General features: G+C 41.4%; 1 protein-coding gene across 1 annotated transcript in view; it reads left to right on the forward strand.

Annotated features, from left to right (window-relative positions):
* LOC149312704 (phospholipid-transporting ATPase VD-like) overlaps nt 1-17,679 on the forward strand; it is an 80,858-nt gene extending 63,179 nt beyond the window's left edge. The window contains exons 19-24 of the mRNA XM_089525194.1: nt 5,993-6,118; nt 8,338-8,538; nt 9,535-9,615; nt 9,846-9,950; nt 13,859-14,046; nt 16,478-17,679. Of these exons, the coding sequence (XP_089381320.1) occupies nt 5,993-6,118; nt 8,338-8,538; nt 9,535-9,615; nt 9,846-9,950; nt 13,859-14,046; nt 16,478-16,607 (831 nt within the window). The 3' untranslated portion in view covers nt 16,608-17,679. The remainder of the gene's footprint in view (nt 1-5,992; nt 6,119-8,337; nt 8,539-9,534; nt 9,616-9,845; nt 9,951-13,858; nt 14,047-16,477) is intronic.
* The last annotated feature ends 1,290 nt before the right edge of the window (nt 17,680-18,969 follow it).

The following is an 18,969-nucleotide window of genomic DNA, read 5'->3' on the forward strand; positions in this document are numbered from 1 at the left end:
GCATATAACAAGGATCCACTGTAATTATTTCAAGTCTGTGATGTTCTCTGCTAGTAGTATGGTGCCATCCACGTTTCTTAGGTTGTTGATGTTCCTTCCTACTAATTTCACTTCTCCTTCTGGGTCTAACCCTACTCTTCACATGCTATTTTCTGCATGCAAGTTGAACAGGTAGGGTGATAGAATGCATCCTTACCTAACCTCTTAACATTTGGGTATCTTTCGGTTTTTATCAAACTCAGTGGCACTCCTATGCCTTTAAGAAGCATAGTTAGGACATCCTTTTTCATTGATGGGGAAACCCATCAATAAGCTCCCAATCATGATGTGGTCCTTTGAAACATCACAGCAATAGCAGTTCCAATATTGGGAGTCACATAGTGTCAGCATCTCCTCCTCTCCTTCTTGTCCCCCTCCCCCTTGCTATTCCCAAGCAGGCTGGTTTCCTTTATGTTTTCCTATTTTTTCAGTCAGCTATTTCTTTTCTTTTCTTTTTTAAAAACTTAATTGCCTCACCATAACCCTGGAACTGCATTAAAAAGTCAAAATAAAAATAAAACGTTTAAAAAATGAAAGACACTCTGGGTAGGTCATAGGACAGTGAGGGGGTAAGGGGGAATGCAGAAGAGAGTTCAATGGCATAACACCTCAGTCATGCTATTACAGAGAGGTACAATAATGTCTACTCTGGAACCAGAATGTTTCCATTTTTATTAACTAACATGATTGCAGCATGAGGACATGTGGCAATTTCCCTAGTCCATGCCTCTGTACTGGAGGTGAGCAACCTGCAGCCATAGGGCTGCTGGTAGTCCTTGGCCTGATCTCATGTGGCCCTTGGTTTAATTTTTTTCAAATGCTCAGTAAGTGACAAGCTTCTTTCTGCCTCTGGCAAAAATGATCTGTCCTGTCCATGGGTCAACTACATAGTGAAGAAAAGGAATTGGGAGGTGACAGAAAGAATAGAAAATATGTAATTGCCTATTTTTGGCTCTATTCAATGGGCAGAGCAGAAACTCACCTCGGGTTTCAGCCCTCCCCACAGTGGGCATACAGCTCCAGATGTATTACCCATGAAAGAATGGGACAGCAAAATAAAATAAAATAAAAAATGAAAAAGCCCATCCCTGCTCCATACTCTGTTAATTCTGGAAATAGCTTTTATGAAGGCATAAAGACATTGGGAGAATATGTACTGGAATCAGATGCCTACTATGTAGTCATGATGAGTATCTTTGTGGGAATATTCTCTGAAGTTAATTCAGGTAGATATCTTAAGACTCTTAGAGAGGAATCAGTGGTGCTGGTTTTGTGCTTGCAGCAGTCATCTGTCCAAGAGAACAGTGTAACATATGAGCTAGTAGCACAAAGACTTGGGTTCCACAGCTTTCCTAATGAGTGCAGTGCTGAAATGTAGCTTGGTGTTAAGTCATAAGGACAAAATCTATTAATTAACAAGTAATGAATAGATAGAGACATATTAAGAAAGCAATAAATTATGATTAACAAGAAGAAACTTTTTTTAAAAAAGAATCAGACTAAAGCTTGCAACAAAAGTAGAAGGGAGAAATGATATGTTGCGAAAACTGATAAGAAGAGGCAGTTGGTGACCTTTGGGACTGACAGGGTGCATAGGTGTAGTCAAAGTCAGCGGTAGGTAGGGCTAATTTTAGTTTTGTCCTCTTTCTTCTTCTTTATGGTATTGCATACAATTCTAAAAAAAAAGTATCATGGGTTTACAAAAACCTACTTTCCCTTGTTATTGGCCATCCTAACTGTACTCCTGGGAGTCACCATTCCATGATGAGAAATGGTAGGTTTAATATTAAAGTGTTGCCAGAAGCATATCTATCCTACAGACAGAGAGAGAGAGAGAGATAGATTCTGGAACTGGGCATCTCCGTTATCTTTGTAGTCTTCTCTTGGGATGCAGTCTGTTGACATCTCACCTATTGGGCTCTAAAGTGAAGAGAGAATGGGTCCCTGATAGTGTTAGATAGCTGAACTGATACAGGGCCTTGGACATACAGAGGCTAACAAAAGGGGGAAATTTCATAGAATCCTGTAGAGTCGGAAGAGATCACCAAGGCCATCCAGTCCAACCTCTGCCATGCAGGAATTCTCCATCAAAGCATTCCCAACAGATGGCCATCTATCCTTTGTTTAAACACCTCCAAAGAAGGAGACTCCACCACTCTCTGAGGGAGTGTGATCCATCGTCAAATAGATCTTACTGTCAAGACATTCCTCCTAATGTTTAGGTGGAACCTCTTTTCCTGTAGCTTGCATCTGTTGTTTCTCTGGAGCAGCAGAAAACAAGCTTGCTCTAGCCTCAGTATTACGCTCCTTCAAAGGGCTACCATATCACCTCTTAACTGTCTCCCTTCCAGGCTAAATATACCCAGCTCTCTAACTTTCTCCTCATAAGGCATGGTTTCCAGACTCTTCACTTTGGTCACCCTCCTCTGGACACACTCCATGTTCTCAACATCCTTTTTAAATTGTGGTGCCCAGAACTAGACACAATATTCCAGGAGGCCTGACCAAGCTAGAATAGAATGGCACTATTATATGGCACTATATTATCCCCCACTTTGTTTAACATTTACATGAAACCGCTGGGAGAGATCATCCGGAGACATGGGGCGCGGTGTTATCAGTACGCTGATGACACCCAAATATGCTTCTCTGTGTCTCTGACTGATGCAGTGATTAAGGATGGAGTCTCTCCTCTCAATGTCTGCCTGGAGTCAGTAATGGGCTGGATGAGGGAAAACAAACTCAGTCTGAATCCAGAGAAAACGGAAGTACTGGTGATAGGTTCCCCAGGCCCAGGGAAGGAAATTTATCCACCTGTCCTGAACAGGGTCACACTTCCCCTGAAGGACGAAGTTCACAGTTTAGGAGTACTTCTGGACTCGTCTCTGCAGTTGACATCTTAAGTAGATGTGACGGTCATAAGTGCTTGCTATCAACTTCGGTTGATACGCCAACTGCGACCCTTCCTAGGCCAAAAGGACCTTGAAACCGTGGTACATGCTCTGGTAACCTCTCGTCTAGATTTCTGTAATGCACTCTACATGGGGCTACCCTTGTACCAAGCCCGGAAGCTTCAACTAGTACAAAATATTGCAGCCAGATTGGTCACTGGTGTTTGCAGGTTTGACCATATAACACCTATTCTGAAAGATCTTCACTGGCTGCCTGTTCGCTTCCGAGCGCAATACAAGGTGTTGGTTATCACCTATAAAGGCCTACATGGCTTGGGCTTGAGTTACTTGAGGGACCGCATCTCCCCATATAATCGCCCCACACACTTAGGACATCCGGGAAGAACCTGTTGGAAATTCCATCTTCCAAATACGTTGTTACATTCCAGATGGCCTTTTCAGTGGCAGCCCCACAAATCTGGAATGGTCTTCCCGAGGAGCTCCGGCTTGTGACCCCCCTGGAAACATTTAAAAAGAGGCTTAAAACCTTCCTCTTCTGTCTAGCCTTCCCCGCTGAAAAATGAAGTTGTGCACTCCCAATCCCATTGACTCTCTGCCTTACTCTCTTGAATGATTGTTTTTTAGATTTTATATAATTTGTATTTTGCATTTTATCTATTTTATGATATGTTGTAACGGTTTGATTGGTCTGTAAACTGCTTTGATCTAAGGAAAAGCGGTATACAAATAAAATTTATTATTATTATTATTATTATTATTATTATTATTATTATTATTACTTCCCTTGATCTAGACACTATGCTTCTATTGATGCAGCCTAGAATCTCATTGCCTATTTTAGCTGCTGCACCACACTGTTGACTCATATTCAACTTGCGGACTCCTAGGTCCTTTCACAAGTTGTCTTGTTCAGCCAGGTGTCCCCATCCTATATCTATGCATTTCATTTTCTGTTTAAATGCAGTACCATACATTTCTCCCTATTGGAATTCATTTTATTAGTCTTGGCCTAGCTTTCTAATCTATTAAGGTCATTTTGAATTTTGATCCTGCCCTCTGGAGTATTAGTTACTCCTCCTAATTTGGTGTCATCTGCAAATTTGATAATCATACCCCCTATTCCTTCGTCCAAGTCATTGATAAAGATGTTGAATAGCACTGGTCACTTCTCTCCAGGATAATTTGGCCAGTCAACCAATTACAAATCAACCTAACAGTTGCATTTTAGTAGCTTGTTTGCAAGAATATCATGGGGAACCTTGTTAAAGGCCTTACTGAAATCAAGATATGATATTTGAATTATATATGCTAGATAATTACACTTATGGAAATCTTTGCAAATATACTAGTATACATATTTATATGTATAACTAAATATGGGATACCATGATCCTCTGCTGGTTCAGCCTCTTCTCCAGGAGAGGAGAAGCTAGAAGGTGGATTTCTGGCATGAAACTGATATTTGAAATTATCTTTCACCTCTGGCAATAATTCAGGACTGAGCACTCCAATGAAAATCCAAATGCATCTGCTTGAAGTAAAATCAGGGTTCACCTTTATTGATTACAGCTGGAAAATTTGGCTTGACATGAGCCACAGATTCATTAATTGGGCGATCCAGTTTTGGCTCATAACTCCCTGCCTGCCAATCCAAATGCTGGAGGGAATATGGGGTTACATAACTAGGACTCCATATAGGGAAAAGCCACTCTATGGTTCCCCCATCACCCAGGCCTGAAGAAAGATACCTCTGCAAGTTGGCTATGTCCCCCAGTACTCAACCCAAGGTGCTTTAATGGGACCACTTTAGCACCAGAGATGATGGGTATGCAGGCCCATCTCCTCCAGTTATATCTGATCCTATGCCCAACCTGCCAAACGTTGTGACAGATACGGGCATGTAATGGCATAACAAAGACATAATGAGGAGTTCTTCTTAAAGGGAGGTGGGTGGGCAAGGTGCTTCCTGAAGGAACGGCATTGCTTTTATGCAGACACTTTTGCACTCCCCAGGCCGACATGACTATAGTTATATTCAATCAGATCAGCCTAAAACATCATCCCCAAAGTAGCCAGTCAATCTGCTCTCGGATTGAAGAGCTCTTCCCACCCTTCCACAAGCCCATGAAGCTCCAGGGACTGCTGGGAAGGAGAGGCATCATCCCTGTTATTTAGCTACAAGCAAGATTCACAAAAAAAGTCTGGATGCCTATGTTTGTTAGGAATATATTCTTTTGAGGAGCATTGATGATTAATTGACCAAGGAAAATGTTGTCCCTTTCTTTCTCTTTTTCTCTTCTTTCCTTTACAAACTTCTTCAATCTCTCTCTTCCTCTCCCTCCCTCCCTTTCACACACACACACACACACACATCCCTTCACATGAAATGTACATGAAATAGGAGAAACAACAACACAATACATAAGAATACAGAAGGCCACAGCTGTTGCATTAAGAAACTTAAATGAGCCTGTTCATCACTAAATACAGGCTCATTTAAGTTTCTTAATGCAACAGCTGTGGCCTTCTGTATTCTTATGTACTGTGTTGTTTCTCCTATTTCATGTACATTTCATGTGAAGGGGTGTGTGCGTGTGTGTGTGTGTGTGTGTGAAACTTAAATGAGCCTGCATTTAGTGATGAACAAGGCTTTGTATGAAGTTGGTTTCTCTGGAGATGAAAGATGGAGCCCAAGTGGCAGATACAGTGGTACCCCGGGATACGAATGCGCCGCCTTACGAAATTCCCGGGTTACGAAAAAAAATTATTTAAAAAAACTGTTCCGCGTTACGAAAGTTTTTTCGGGTTACGAAAAAACTTTTGGTGCTTTTCGGCGCTATTTCGCACCAAATCGCGGCTTTTCCCCATTAGCGCCTATGGCAATTCGGCTTGCGAAAGCCTTCCGGGTTACGAAAAGGGCAGCGGAACGAATTAATTTCGTAACCCGGGGGACCACTGTAATTCTCAGTTAAAGCTCCTTATATAATACCCTTGCTATGGACCTGGTTGCTGTATTTCACTTCCATTTTGTTTGTTTTCAGGCTGTGTTGGCAAGTGATTTTGCACTTGCTCAGTTCAAGCATCTGAAAAAGCTGCTGTTTGTTCACGGTCACTGGTGTTACACCCGACTGGCCAACATGATCCTTTACTTTTTCTACAAGAATTTGGTATGTAGGTCCCACAGGGGACATGAGACTTTTGAGAGTGGTGAACAGTTCCTTAATACTTAGAAGAAACGGGGAACAGATGAGTAGATTTCTGTATTCAGAGTGTAGCACTGGAAAGTGAATCTGGCCATCTGTTTGGGTTAAGGATCAGTGCTCCAGAGGCATTTACAATCTATTAAATGTGCTCCCTGCCAAAAAGCCATCAGTCAGCATTAATAAGCAATTGTGACATGTTGGCACCGTTATTTAAGCCTTTAAACAGAATCTTTCTGTGTCATTAATGGCACTGAAAAATGCTCAAGAGACAGGCTGGTCTTGCCAGCTACAATGATGAACTTGAACTGCTGGGTTTTCTTCTGAACATTAAGACTTTGGAGGGACCTTCAGTGGATCATAAATTAAATATAGAGACACTTAGTACCCATGTGGTGACTCCTGAAAAACATACCTGTTTTATTGGGGCAAATAAAAACTTACCCCTTATTATAAGGTCCTATCTGCACTGACCAAGATACACCAGGGACAGCCAGCATATCTTGGCCCCAAAGCTGCCCTGACTTCCTGCTATTATTTGGGCCCTTCTGTTCCAGTGCTATCCAGCTGTTCACATGGATGTCCCACTCTGTTGCCCAGCATGGCAGCAGTACATCACTCATTCCTGAGGTCAGAAAAGGTGGCCTTGCCTCTGTCACATGACTGGCCATGTAATTCAGACCTAACCTCAGAGAGAGTGATGTGAGTCAGCCACAGCCATGCCAGGCAGCTGTGCCAGGATATGTTTTAAACAGCTGCTCAGTATTGCAGTAGAGAGGGCTCCTGATCTTGATCTGGAGCAAATAGGAGTTATTTAAACCCATTTTATTGAGGATATACCTGGGTCTGGCACTGAGCAGACCATATATCATCTGGTCTGTTTGTGCCATACTCAGGTTTTTAGCTGGGTGTCATCCAGTCTCCCTGCCCAAAGGCTGGAGCAGGCCAGTTTATTTGGCCCATGTAGTCAGGTCCTAGGGGTGTATCCACACTGCAGAAATAAAGCAGTCTGACATCACTTTAACTGCTATGCTTCTATCCAGCAGAATCATGGATATTGTAGTTTGGCAAGGCACCAGAGCTCTCTAACACACCAAGCTGAATACCTCACTGAACTACAAATCCCCAGATTCTATAGGATGGAGTGATAACAGTTAAAGTAGCATCAAACTTCTTTGTTTCTGCAGTGTGGCTATATCCTAAGTGTGTGGAGAGCTGATAGTCTGCAACTTTGGGGCTTGAAATAAGATGAACTATACTGAATTTGTGTAACCATTTGATATTCCAAGAAAGCAGGGACAATGCAATGCCCTGATTGGCACTGGGGTTGACCTTATTTCTGCATCAAATTCAAATGTGATGGTTAACCAAATAGTCTGAGAATTAATAATCATGACTCAGATTGTGAGTTCTGCTTTGCTTTTGTTAAATTGTCCTATATATTGTTTTTAAAGTGTTTTATCAATTGTCTTGGGCCCTTAGATCTCCAGATGTGGGATATAAATGTTTAAACAAATTAATAAATAATATTTCCATACAGGTTGAGCTACTGTTAGTTGTTGTCTCTTCCTGTTACCACACTAATATTAAACTGGATGGATTTAGGAATTTAGTACTGAAAAATACTAGGCATCTGTAGCACTCTGTACTGTTTACAAGCATGAGATGAGTGGAATGGAGCAGTGTCTGGCAGCTCAGTTTGTAGTGTTAGAATGAGAGGTTGATCCTTACCGTGGATAATCATCCTAGAAGAGCTGAAGGAGCAATTCACAACTAGTGGGTTATTCCCTTGCATCAGCTGATCAAGGCAGGAGACCGAAAGTTCTTAATCCATTTACTCCATTTACTCATTTACTCTTCTCTCTCCATCAACAGTTTTATTACATAGCCTTGATCATCAACAGAAAATAATTCAGAAGGAAAGGTCAGACAGAAGCAGTAATAAAGTAGTTTAGGGTTTTCCCCCTTTGCAGCCCTTGGGTAGCAGTGGCTTCTTCAGTCCTCCCTAGAATGCTCATTCATAATAAGTATCAACCTCTCATTCCCAGATTGGCTGAAGGAGCTGGCTGTTTCTAGCTAAAGTATGCATTGGCATTTCTGTGGGTTACTGTAAACAACATTTGACTTCCTACAGCCATTCTCACTCCATGCCACAAGTTTTTAATCCTTGTTTTTGATCCTAACAGGCCTATGTCAACCTCCTATTCTGGTTCCAGTTCTTCTGTGGATTTTCAGGAACACCCATGACTGACTACTGGAGTTTGATTTTCTTTAATCTTCTTTTCACATCAGTACCCCCGGTCATTTTTGGTGTGGTAGACAAAGATGTCTCTGCAGAAAGTCTCATGCACAATCCAGAACTTTACAAAGCTAGTCAAAGAAATGAGGTATTTCTTGACTCAGAAATGTGTGACAGTTGATGTGCATTCCAGGCCCATTGAATCTGAATGTTCAGACACATTCCCTGTTGTTTAAATAATCTCATGGTAATGTGGAGATGAAAAGCGCTATTCTTCCCTAGGCTGATGAATCAAGGTGGCCTTAGGAAAGCAAGTGAGTTAGGCACAAGACAGTCGTTTCATGGATGTCCTGTTATCCCTGGCTGCTACGCTGACTATTGCTTATTTGGTTTGGGTTTTTTTTCCTTCAGCTTGTCTGAGGGAATGTTCAACTGAAATGAGAGCCTTATTCCATACTGTGTACCAAACAGGTTGTAAAAGTCACTTTGAAACTCTCTGGGAAGGGCTCCTAACTGAATAAAAGTATCAAGAAAATAAATCTGATATTGTGAAGTGACTTATCCAAAATGGCACAGGACATCAGCTTTAGATATTGGTCAGCATAGATTACAGAATCTCCAGAGTTTAGAAGATACTTTTGTTTAGACAGCAGCTCACAGGACCAAGCGTTAGGTGAAGCCTATGACCATTCTTGCTAGGGGGGATTCTTGGAAATATGGTCCGAAAAACTACTTTTCCAAGCTCTGGTCTCAGCTTAAAGGTTGCATTTTCATATGCCAGAAATGTTAGTATACTAAGTTGTTGTTGTTGTTGTTGTTATTATTATTATTTTATACCCCGTTCTTCAGCCAAAAGGCTATCAGAGAGATTTTCAAATTGTTAATTAGACATTGTTAATTAGACAAGTAGTCTTGAATATTCTCCTTTGAATCTCTCATATGTGATTTGGCATGCAGCAGATTGGCTTAGACTCTTGCTGAAAACTGAGATCCAATTCTGACATCATGATGTTCTCCATGCCTACAATGCATCACTTTTAGAAGTTCACTAGGCAGAGATTCAGGCAAACAATCTAGCAAGTTATTCAAAATGGCTAAAGCCTATCATTGTACTAACATTGTGCTTCTCCTGTTTCTGTTTCAGCCATATGGGCGTTTAGCTTTTGCAATGAACTTGTTAGATGCATTTTACCAAAGCCTAGTCTGCTTTTTTATCCCTTACTGTGTAAGTATCAAATAGCCCACTTGTTCTTCCTGGTTCTTCCAAGTTTGTTTTAAAATCAACACAAAGCTTTCCTTATTCGCATATTATTTAAACTTTTTCCTTATTCATAAAACTCATTAGAATTTTGTGTATTAAAGAAAACAGTAGTGTTTCTGTCACCTGTGCTGTGTGGACTTTATTGGAAAAATAAGCATAGCATACATTAAATTTAAATAATTGTTCTTTTGCAGGTATTCCGTAACACTGATATAGACCTCTATTCCTTTGGGAGTCCTCTTAACACTACCATGTTCTTTATCATAATACTACACCTTGTGATTGAGAGTAACTCTCTGGTAAGTACATTATTGATTTCATAGATTATTCTTGGACAGGCTTGGGTCACAATTTATTAACAGAGAGGGATGTCGCTATGTGGCACGCCAGATGTTGTTTAACAACAACCTTCAGCATTCCTTACCATTGACTGTGCTGGCTACAGGTTATGGGACTTGTCACCCAACAAAACCTTGGAGAACTGCTTGATTCCCACCACAGTCATGGGCCAAATTTGCACAGCCTGTTCACTACTGCTTTGTTCTTCCCATTAAGAATGTGTGATAAACAAGAGTTAAAAGCTAGACAAAGAACTAGTTTAATTTATCATCTGAAATGCAGAAATTGATATATTGCACACCCTAGTGGCGATGGGTCCCTTCTCACAGGGCTGCAAGGAAATATTTCCAATGAGCTACATCCAAGTGGTTTGTATCTGAATGGGACCACTCCTTGGAACAGACTAAAGCCCTTATGGGGTGCAACTGAAGTGCAGTTGCCATGCTCTGCATCAAAAGATATGGACTCTACTCCTTTGCCTCTCTCAGAAAAAATGGATGGTTTTTGTTTGTTTTGCATTTTTCCACAAATGTACATTTCAAGGGTAAAGGGGTTGTGATAATGTTTACTCGTGAAACTTTTTTTTTTTGGGGGGGGGGGCACAAAATAATAAATTATCCCAAAAAATACACTGGGGGAAAAAAACCTTCCTGAGTCTGACTACACTAGATAACTACTCACCAGTCTCCAGCATCTCTATCTGGGGCAAGGTTCTGGAGCATGTGGTGGCCCCTCAATTCCAAAGGATCCTGGATAAAATGGATTATCTACATGCATTTCAGTCTGGCTTCAAACCTGCATATGGGAAGGAGACAGCTTTGGTTCCCTCAATGGGTGACCCAATGGCAAGGGAAGTGTGTTCTGCTGTGAAAAATCTCTGGTCTGATACGTGTTTCAGCATGTCTTGATGTCATGGGAAATCTATCAGCAGTTTTCAATATCATCAACCATGGTAGCCTTCTGAGCCTTCTCTCTGGGATAGGAGTTAAGGGCACTGTTTTAGAGTGGTTCTGGCACTTCTTTGAAAGGCTCAGAAGATGGTGCTAGCTAGGGGATTCCATTCTAACCCTACATCTAAAGAATGCTGTTTTAACAGCCCATTCCTTGAGATGTCAGATCTGACCAAGTAACACATGCCTTGGCTACCTTTTGTTTGGAGTAAAATACTCTATGGGCTCATTCCTACTTGGAGGGTAATTCGGTTCCTGACTCTCCCTTCCTCTGAGTTGGAAAGCGATTCTAAAAGGTCCCTTGTTCCCATTATGAAAGGGGATCTTTTCCTTACCCCAGTGAAAACGATTTTTTTTGCAGGGGGGGGGATGTTTCTCATCCCCACTGCTAGTGCCACTTAAAAAAAAAACACCTCCCTTTGCAAGCAGTTGCTAAACTATTCTATCACTTCATCGATTAATTTTATTATTATTTTTAAAAAAGCAACCAAAAGTCATACCAATAAATGAAAAGGCAGCACTGGGGGGAGGAGGATGACATCTCCCAAAAAATGGAGAGGGATGTTAAACACCCCTCTGCCATTAGTCCCTCCCTCCAGAATGCTGCAATTCTGATTTGTCGTTCCCACTTGTTCCCACTCTTTGGAATGATTCTTTTTAAAAGAACCTCTTTTAAACTAGTTTCTGGAAAAACCAGTTCTTTTGCCTTTGCCTCTCTTCATCACAACAGGATTTGAACACATCGTGACAGGAACCGGTTTCAAATGGGAACGAGGGTCATTTGCACCGAATTGCAATTTGCTATATTTGATAGTGGGAACAAGCCATGGCTGCCTTTAAACCCTGTTTAGAAACTGCAGTGCGTCCAAAGTGCTACAGCCAGGTTGCTGGCTGGATGCTGGCTGGAGGTTGTAACCCAGAGGTCTGGGGAATATTAATTTAGCTCAATTATGGTTAGGTTTCTCTCTCTCTCTCTCTCTCTCTCTCTATATATATATATATATATATATATATGGCTAGGTTACATCAGCCTTGGAATATTATCTCTATGTTTACGGAGGTGGGAGGCAAAGAACTGCAGAGGCAAATTCTTCTATTATTAAAGGAATTAAACACACACACAGCATTCACACATTCTCACACAAGCACACAAGAAGCTGAGAAATAAATGTGTTAGAATGGAACAGAAATAGCCTTTCTAATGGAAAATACTATACCTAAGGGCTGTTGTTCCTCTTGAGGAATCTGGAGCTGGGTAGCGGGACTTAGTCGCTCCCAGCCAGCATAGGTTGGTGAGGGACCGAGGGAGCTAGCAAAGGAAAAACTGGCAGAGTTTCTCCCAGCAGACTGAACAAGCCCACAGGGAAAAGAAGAATAGGGGTTTAAATGGGAAATTTCTAGCCTGGGGCAAAGTCCAGATATTTCATTGGCCAATAGTCCATATTGTATGAGGTAACCATCACCTTTTCCAAGGTGAGAATTGGAATGCAATTGGACAGATTCCTGCTTTAGATAGCCCGCAGGACCTGATAGACAAGACAAATATTGCTCAGAAATTTGTGTTTTGTTCCTTGATGGGAATCCAGACAGGAACAATGCAGCATAGAAACTAGTGTATTGTCCCTTGATAGGCTATCATAGAATCATAGAGTTGGAAGAGACCGCAAGGGCCATCCAGTCCAACCTCATCCTGCCATGTAGGAAATCTCAAGCAAAGCATCCCCAACAGATGGCCATCCAGCCTCTGTTTAAAGACCTCCAAGGAGGGAGATTCCACTACACTCAGAGGAAGTGTGTTCCACAGTCAAACAGCCTTTACTGTCAGGAAGTTCCTCCTAATGTTTAGGTGGAATCTCTTTTCCTGGAGGTTGCATCCATTGTTCCAGGTCCTGTTCTCTGGAGCAGCAGAAAACAAGCTTGCTCCCTCCTCAATATGACATCCCTTCAAATATTTAAACAAGAATGTTTGAAAGGATGTCATATTGAGGAGGGAGCAAGCTTGTTTTCTGCTGCTCCAGAGACTAGGACCCAGAACAATGGATGCAAGCTACACTCATCTCTTGATAGGTGTGAGTGAGTCACATCCCCCTGGCAACTTCTAAGCTAGCCGATGTGACCTCTAGCTTGAAGTTCATGGCTTCCACATGTAGGGTCATGGAGACATGAATCTCAGAATATTTCTTGATATTAACAAGGGAGAGAGCCATATAGGGTAACAAGGTGGTTACAGGGATTATGTAATTCCCTGTTTAAACAACTTCACTGGCTACCAGTTTGTTTCTGGGCATAACTGGCTAGATATAGCCTATAAAGTCTTACATGGCTTGTGTACAGACTATCTAGAAAAGATGCTTATCTCTCAATATGAGCCTATCCAAGTTCTAAGATGCTCAAAGGCGGGCTTTTTTCAGTCCCACCACCATGTCAGAGGCATGTTTTGTCTGAGAACCTTGGCTGCTGCTCCCAAACTGTGGAATTCCCTCCTGGGACAGCTAGGTCAGCCCCCTCTCTTATTTCTGTCTTCTAGCAGGCAAAAACCTCCTGTTTACCCCAGTCTTTGCATGTCAGTAGCCTGTTGCAGAAGGCCTTTCAGCTGAAGTGTGTTGTATTTGTATTTTTAACCATCATCAATATATTTTTAAAAAAACTTTTAAAGTTAATGTTTTAATATGATTTCTTGTTTTCTTTTTTAACTTTTGTACTGTCAGTTGTTTGAATCATATTCTGTTTTAATTCAAATAGTAAGTCTCCTTGGGCCTCATACCTACAAAAAGGTGGGCTATGAATTAATTAATTAATTAATTAATTAATTAATTGAATAATATTACATAGTGTTTCTCTCTGAGTCTTTTAGGGTCTTTAGAAATTGATGCAAATGTTATCTCATTCAGATTATTTCACTGTTCTCTTTATTTCAGACTGTGATACCCATCTCTGTTTTTGCTGGTAGCATCTTTTTGTTCTTCTCCATTAATGGGACTTTTGGAGCTAACTGTGTCCTCTGCAACCCACCAGCCAATCCATACTGGGTTATACAAAGACAATTGACTAATCCAACATTTTATCTGGTTTGTGTCATCACGACACTATTGGCTTTGCTTCCAAGGTATTTTCTTGCTTCAGAACCAGACATTTTGGGGTACATAGGCACGTTGCAGACGCGCCAATAGTACTTACTATTTCCGGACGCCCTAACCCTAGTACGTACCTAGTACGTACAAAATGGTGGCACCCATTCTACATAGGCGCCGCCATTTTGACGTTGCAGACACTTAGCGTCCGCACGTCACAGCACGGTTATGATGCCGCAAGTGTGCCATTGGCGCCTTGTGGCGTCATAACTGCGCTGAAAAAAACCCGCTTTTTGCGTGTTCTTTTCGCTGCGCCAGGGAATCACGTGGTTTGTCCACTGTGGTTCCCTGGTGCAACAAACACGGGCGTCGGCAGAGCACCCTTTTTGGGCACTCTGTAAAGCGCCACAAATATGTACTTATGTTGTAGGTCCTTTGTCTTGAAAGCGCAATAAATTCAAGGTGTGCTGTAAAATCAACAGGGGAGCCAGAGCTAATGTTGACCAGCTGCTGAGTGTAGCTGTATGGTATATGTGTTTTCAAACACTGGGTATCAGACATTTAGACTTTTCTAATCTTGTGAGTGGTAACTAGTAGTTTTCAGAATAGGAGGCAGAGAACTATACACTTTCAGGCTTTTGTATGTGGATCAAGGCTGTTTCAGTCTTTGCAGCTTGGCAACACAGTTTTATCATGGGGGGGCGGGGGGTGTCAGCCAGCATCCAGAAATTTAAATCCTTAAAGGAATTATTATGTTCTATAAAGTAATTGACTAAAGGAACATGGGACTGTTTGTTCTTAATATTATTGAGATGTTCCTCTGTAGAGAAAATAAATTACAGTGGTGCCTCGGGTTACGAAATTAATTCGTTCCGCTGTCAATTTCGTAACCCGAAAGGCTTTCGCAAGCCGAATTCCCATAGGCGCTAATGGGGAAAAGCCGCGATTCCGTGTGAAATCGCGCAGAAAAGCACCAAAAGTTTTTTCGTAACCCGAAAAAACTTTCGCAACCCGGAACAATAATTTCCTATGGGTTTTTTTCGTATCCTGAAAATTTCGTAACCTGGGTATTTCGTATCCCGAGGCACCACTGTATTTGGATATCGAAGGGTGGAACTCTTCCTCTTCCTCTGCCTCGGCTTTTTTAAAATGAAGATCTAGATTTAATTTTTCTACTATGGAGTTTAATGAGATATCTTGGAGATGAGACCCAAGTCTAAACACACAATTCATATATATTTTATATACATCTTATAAACATAGCCTGAAGTTAATTTTGTACAATATTTTAAAATAATTGTGTCTGTGAAACCAAGCTTGTGTACACTGAACAATAAGAAAGCAAGGATGTCACAATCTCAGCCACCCATGAAAAAAGTTTTGGTTTTTGGAAAAGTTCAGATTTTGGAATTCCAGTTAAGGAAGACTCAATCTATAGTACCCATTTTCAATATAGGAGACATGCTTTTTATGAAATTCCTCCAGGCAGTTTTTCACATTGCTGGACAAAGGGGGTGTTGGCACTACCTGGCCTGAGTTGGAAAAGAAAACTGGCATCATCTTACTAAATCCTCAGCCAGCCACCCCCCCCCCCCACTAGAGATCCAAAGGGCAACATTAGCTGTCTTCTCTTGAGTACACTGTCTGGGCACCTCCTGCCCTCTGTCCAGTCTAGCAATGCCATCTTTCCATCTCCACGCCCAGTGAGTAAATAATCATCTCATCATGCCCTGAGGTTGGAAGAGAGATCTTGGCCTGTTTATATGCATATAACTCTATTTGGTTTATTGTCATAGGAGATTATTGCATGGCCATTTTTAGCCCGATCCGTGCACGGGATGGGATCGTGCCAGAACAGGGAGAACGGGTTTTATCACACACAAAATTGCTGCTGTGCTATTGCCTGATCATCCCCCATCCCCCAGCCGCACTTCTCCCAGCGATTTTGGTTAGTACGGAAGCTTTCTGTACTACCAAAATCAGCCAGAAGAGCGCAGCTCAGGGACGGGTGATGGTCAGGCAGTAGCGCAACAGTAATTTCATGTGCGATAAAACCCGTTTTCCCCAGTTCTGGCCCAATCCCATTCCGTGTATGGATCAGGCAAAAATGGCCATGCAATAATCTCCATTGTCTTTATAGATTGCTTTTCATGTGTAAGTTAATATGAGGCCTATGGGAATAGAAACCTTTTTACCTAATCAGTTCATATTTTGTAGTCTGTCCATGTATTGCATTCTCGCTCCCCCTTAACAGCCCAAAAGGTAGCCATAATAATATTTCTGAGCCACAACATGTTGGACTAAATTTGGGGGGAAGAAAAACTTTGTTGTACATCTGAAAGTCTGACTCTCCTTTATATCAGATCCTACTTGTGATTTCCAGACTCTTGCTTTTGTTCAGAATTGTACATCCCTGAAACATTTTCATGCCTACAAAGTTCATCTAAATCTTTCCTTACATTATAGGTTTTTGTTCAGAGTAATCCAAAACACAGTATGTCCAAGTCCACTGATGAAAGCCAGGCTCCGTGAAAATCAAGTTCAGAAGAGTAAGATTCAGCGTGTTGATGTAGACCCAGTGAGTAGTGACACCTAAAGAACAAATGGGAATACTCAGGAGTCTGCCTGATCTGCTAATTCAGCAAAAGAAAACAACACTGCAGCTTGTGATTTGTTGAGTTCCCAATGTACTTGACTTGCAATTCATGATGAATTTGAAGGAGCCTGAGCACAAGTGCCTATTCAGATCCAGCATCCAGGGCATGCTTAACAATGGTGGCAGGATGAATTATGAGGACACTGGAATGTTTAAGCCCTTAGAAAGAATTCTGTTCCAGCATATGCAGAGTTGGTGCTTCTTCATATGGCAGCTTGGACTTTGCTACTGGAGAGAACCATTTGGATATTTTCTCATGAATAAGATAGCTTTCCATTCCTCCTTTGGCATATAGATGGGTTTAACATATTCTGCCAAAAATGGGGTACTCCTCCTCCTTTTTTTAAATGTCCAAAACAAAGATATTCATTTGATCTTTCTGGCACAGGACTTTTCCTTTTCATAGAATATACAGCCACCACATACTGATTTCTCTTCAAAACATTTTTTTAAAAAAAAAATCACAATAATTTGTTCAAGATTTAAGCAGGCATCATTCATTGCTGAAATTCCAGAGTAACCTCAGCCCTATGTGCCACAATACAGGAAAATTCTGTGAGAGCTTATTTAATTGGAACACGAAGGAGACTCACTTAAGCCTGTCCAGACAGAGAGGTGCTGGGCTTTCTGATTTCTGACTTTTGTCTGGTTACTAATATTGTAGTGCTTAATGTTCTGAAGCAATGTTAGATTAAGTATCTCTAACAAAGAGTGCAGTAGCTTCCTCTGACAACAGCTGTGCAGAACATTTAGCTTAATCATTTCATAATAAAACTATAATTATTCATGGGAGCAAGACCCTGAAACAAAATATCATATGTCAGTAAGCATTTCTCTGGAGAATAAACTAGCAGAAGAAGTGAGACAGTTTTATATATAATGATTATGTGATGACCAATGCTATTCTCCAGCTAGCCCAATTGCCTGTCTTCCAAGAGCTTCCTCTGTTAGCGGACCTAACATGAAACTTGTGTTTCTACTGCTACTTGTAAGGATTATGCAAATATATCGATTTAGTGCAACTCGGAAGGCCATTTTTCTCAGGCTGTGTTTCATCCCACCCACCCCTACCCCACCCCAAATGATGTTGCTGAAACTCAGCAGCAAACTATTAAAATCCATTAAAGCAAGCATTGCCTGGCCGGGGCTTATGGGATTTGTAATTCAAAACATCTGGGGGGCACATCATTGTCTACCTATGAAATAAGACAAGCAAGATTATTATAGTGATTTTCATGAGTAGTTACCAAGACAATAGCCTCATTTATAACACAGAATTTTTATCTACATTTGAAATTAATCTAATCCAGAGATATAAGAAATGTCTCAGATGAGAGGTGCACAACGCAAGGCCCCCCATGGCTTTAAGCGCTGCCACTGAATTCCCATCTCCCTGGTGCAGTTAAGCATAACCATATGCCTACGCATTGTTCAGATGTAAGTGCTACAGCAAGGATGGGGGACTTTTGGTCCTCTCCCACCAGCCCTAGCTAGTATGGGCAATGTTATATGATTGTGGGAGTTATAATAATAATAATAATAAATTTTATTTATATACCGCTTTTCCAAAAGATCAAAACGGTTTACACAGAATTAAAACCAGTTACAAACACATCATAAAAATAGATAAAAACCAGTAATACAATATACACTATACAAATCTAAAACTCATTCAATAGGGTGAGGCAGAGAGTCAATGGGATCAAAATACACAACTTCATTTTCCAGAGGGGAAGGCTTGACAGAAGAGGAAGGTTTTAAGCCTCTTTTTAAATGTTTCCAGGGGAGTGATAAGGCGGAGCTCCTCAGGAAGACTGTTCCAGATTTGTGGGGCTGCTACTGAGAAGGCCATCTGGGATGTAGTAACATATTTAGAAGGTGGGATTTCCAGCAAGTTCTTCCCAGTTGTTCTGAGTGTGCGGGGCGGATTATATGGGGAGATGCGGTCCCTCAAGTAACTCGGGTGCAAGCCATGTAGGGCTTTATAAGTAATAACCAACACCTTGTATTGTGCTCAGAAGCGAACAGGCAGCCAGTGCAGATCTTTCAGAATAGGTGTTATATGGTCAAACCTGCAAACACCAGTGACCAATCTGGCTGCCATATTCTGTACTGGCTGAAGCTTCCGGGCTTGGTACAAGGGTTACTCCATGTAAAGCGCATTACAGAAATCTAAGCGAGAGGTTACCAGAGCATGTACCACAGTTTCAAGGCCCTTTGGCCCAGGTAGGGTCACAGTTGGCATATCAACCGAAGTTGATAGCAAGCACTTCTGACCGTTGCATCCACTTGAGATGTCAAC

The sequence above is a fragment of the Sceloporus occidentalis genome, unplaced genomic scaffold (genome assembly GCF_023333645.1).
Source record: "Sceloporus occidentalis isolate IW3139 unplaced genomic scaffold, rSceOcc1.0.p SCAF_5, whole genome shotgun sequence".
NCBI lineage: Eukaryota > Metazoa > Chordata > Lepidosauria > Squamata > Phrynosomatidae > Sceloporus > Sceloporus occidentalis.